Here is a 2,456-nt window from a genome sequence, read left to right as displayed (position 1 = left end):
CCAAAGTGAGCTACTGTACGTGTGTTCTCGATTAAGATTGCGCAGAACCCCTTTTTTACAGCGTAATCTGCTTGATGTAGATGAACCCGCCGTGGTTGCTCAGCGGCTATGGTGTTGGGCTGCTGAGCACGAGGTCGCGGGATCGTATTGCGGCCACGGCGGCCGCATTTCGATGGGGGCGAATTGCGAAAACACCCGTCTACTTAGATTTAGGTGCACGTTAAAGAATCCCAGGTGGTCGAAATTTCCAGAGTCCTCCACTATGGCGTGCCTCATAATCAGAAAGTGGTTTTGGCACGTAAAACCCCATAATTTAATTTCAATGTAGATGAATCTGGAAACATCAAGGTAGCAGTGCGTGTATTCTACTAGCAAGGGCGAAAATGTTTTCAAACGTAATACAGAGCCACGTCTTATGCGACGCCGTAGCTCGGGCTACCAACATTTAAGTTTATATTAGTGATTTGCGTAGCTATGTGTTTAAAGAAGTCTTCCGAAGAAGCGTGAAGTACGAACTGCTTTGAGCGAAAAAAAGCAAAAGGTACCAAGAAGGTCACTCACACCTATTTCCGAACGAAAAGTGCGGGCGATTTGAAAAAGAGTCAACGGAACTTACCGTACGGAGATATTTCCGCTTGTCTACTTTGGTTAGTTACGGATTTTGTTCATTTGTGTGCTGAAGTTTCAACTTTGGCATGTTGGTAATTGTGAAAGGCTGCAATGCGATCGCATTTCCACGTATCACTCAGTCACTAAGTAGAAAGGCGTCATTGCATCGTAGCGCTCTATCTGCGATAAGCACGCGTTGTCATAATATGTAGTCGGGCACGCACCATATGGATTGCGTTGTTATACCTTGGAAAGCGTGCGTCAACGTTTTGCAAGCAAACGGGGTAGTTGTTACTACAGCGACGAACACACCTGTGTGAGCGGGCTGGAAAGAAATAGGCACGCTGCTCCATCGAATGGACGGTGAGGCGAGGTAAAGCATTATTTGGCTGTTAATATTGCTTATTAGCGAAGTATCTGAAATCGAAACTTGGAGAATAACAAAGAGAAACGTCGCCAGTGCATCCATAAAGACAATGCGGAATACGTGTAACGCACCTTTATATTTTAGAGAGAGTGACGGACGTACCTTTAGCGATAGCATTTGTTTAAAGCAAAAGACTCGTACGCCACCTACCACAATTAATAGGTCATCAGACTTGCTGATTATAAGGCCAGGGATTGCTAGTTTTTCGCGCGCATTGAAGCTATATACTGGCAAGTATATACCCATCGAGTGACCCAGCCTCGTGACATAAATGCCACGTTCACTACGCTCCTAGCGGCTTTCTTTTTTAAATGATAAATGACAAAAAAAATCATCATGAGAAAAAATACCTGGTATATACCTAATCAACGTGATGCAGCTGTTCAGGCCGTTTCCAGCCGACCACCACATGGCACGCAATGAATCGAACAATGGGGAAAATGACAAACAATATTTACTACGCATTTGATCAGTACAGGCATATCTTCGAAGGCAGGTGCTTCGACGTTCAGCGCGCATGGTCATAGGCTACGTAATTCTTGCGCACTATAACCCTATCGTAATCTGCACAGGGCTGACTGATCCACCGGTGACTCCAGGCCTCGGCGCCAGCGATGCTACAAACACCGAGTCGTCAACACGAAGGTCGCGGTTCCGAAGATGCATTCCAGCAGGTGATGCTGAAGCTCTCCAAGTACTCCGTCGAACGGGCAGCCCAAGCTGGCGTGGAAACAGTACACCGGCAGGGCCATAAGACGCTCCAAAGGGAAGCACAGGTCGACGACGTCTTCCTTTTCGAAGGGTTCACCGTCGAGGGGACACGAGCCGAAACAGTGCGTGTGTTCGAGGTTGCCGCTCTCGCGCCGAGTTGAATTGTCCCCACCATCACAAGCGTCATTGAGGCAAAAACCACACAAGGTGTGACCGCAGGGAAGCAGCACCGCATTGGCCGCAACCACCTCGCAGTTCACGCAGACGCACACCGAGGGCAACGGCTGCTCGAAGGTGATGGGTCGCTCGTTCACGAATGGCCAGTCGAACCCTTCCAGGGTGTACGTGGTCTCTTCCATGGTGGAAGTGTTATCGTGGAGATCCTCGGAAGACCCGGATGGCTGCGACGGAGAACCAGGTTGCCTGTCTGCCCGATCTGAGTCGTCTCGTTTGGTCGTCCGGTCGCAGGGTCGGCGATGGACAGATTCTCCGTTACTCCCTGGTAGTTGTGACTGCCGAGGTGGTTAGTGGTAGCCGAGTTTGAAGAGCACGCCTTTGACGAAGCTAATGCTTGCAAACACGATGGGGCAATGATGGGCGCCTCACTTGCTTCGTCTAGGGCCAGCCGCAGGTCGTCAAGGCTGTTCGCAGCGAGGATGTGCGTGACGTCACGTCGGTCTGACTCGGACGAGCTGAGAGACGAGAAGAG

General features: G+C 49.8%; 1 protein-coding gene across 1 annotated transcript; it reads right to left on the bottom strand.

Annotated features, from left to right (window-relative positions):
• Window positions 1-1,653: 1,653 nt before the first annotated feature.
• LOC142558517 (uncharacterized) lies at window positions 1,654-2,106 on the bottom strand. Its single transcript, XM_075670651.1, has one exon. The coding sequence runs from the start codon at window positions 2,104-2,106 to the stop codon at window positions 1,654-1,656; it is 453 nt and encodes a 150-aa protein (XP_075526766.1).
• Window positions 2,107-2,456: the final 350 nt, after the last annotated feature.

This window comes from Dermacentor variabilis, chromosome 9 (assembly GCF_050947875.1).
Source record: "Dermacentor variabilis isolate Ectoservices chromosome 9, ASM5094787v1, whole genome shotgun sequence".
NCBI classification, from domain to species: Eukaryota; Metazoa; Arthropoda; class Arachnida; order Ixodida; family Ixodidae; genus Dermacentor; species Dermacentor variabilis.
Note: the sequence above shows the minus strand (reverse complement) of the source record. Positions and strands in the feature narration are given on the sequence as shown.

What these genes read in the sequence shown, in the direction of transcription:
- LOC142558517 (XM_075670651.1), bottom strand. Translation starts at nt 2,106, where the DNA reads ATGGAAGAGACCACGTACACCCTGGAAGGGTTCGACTGGCCATTCGTG.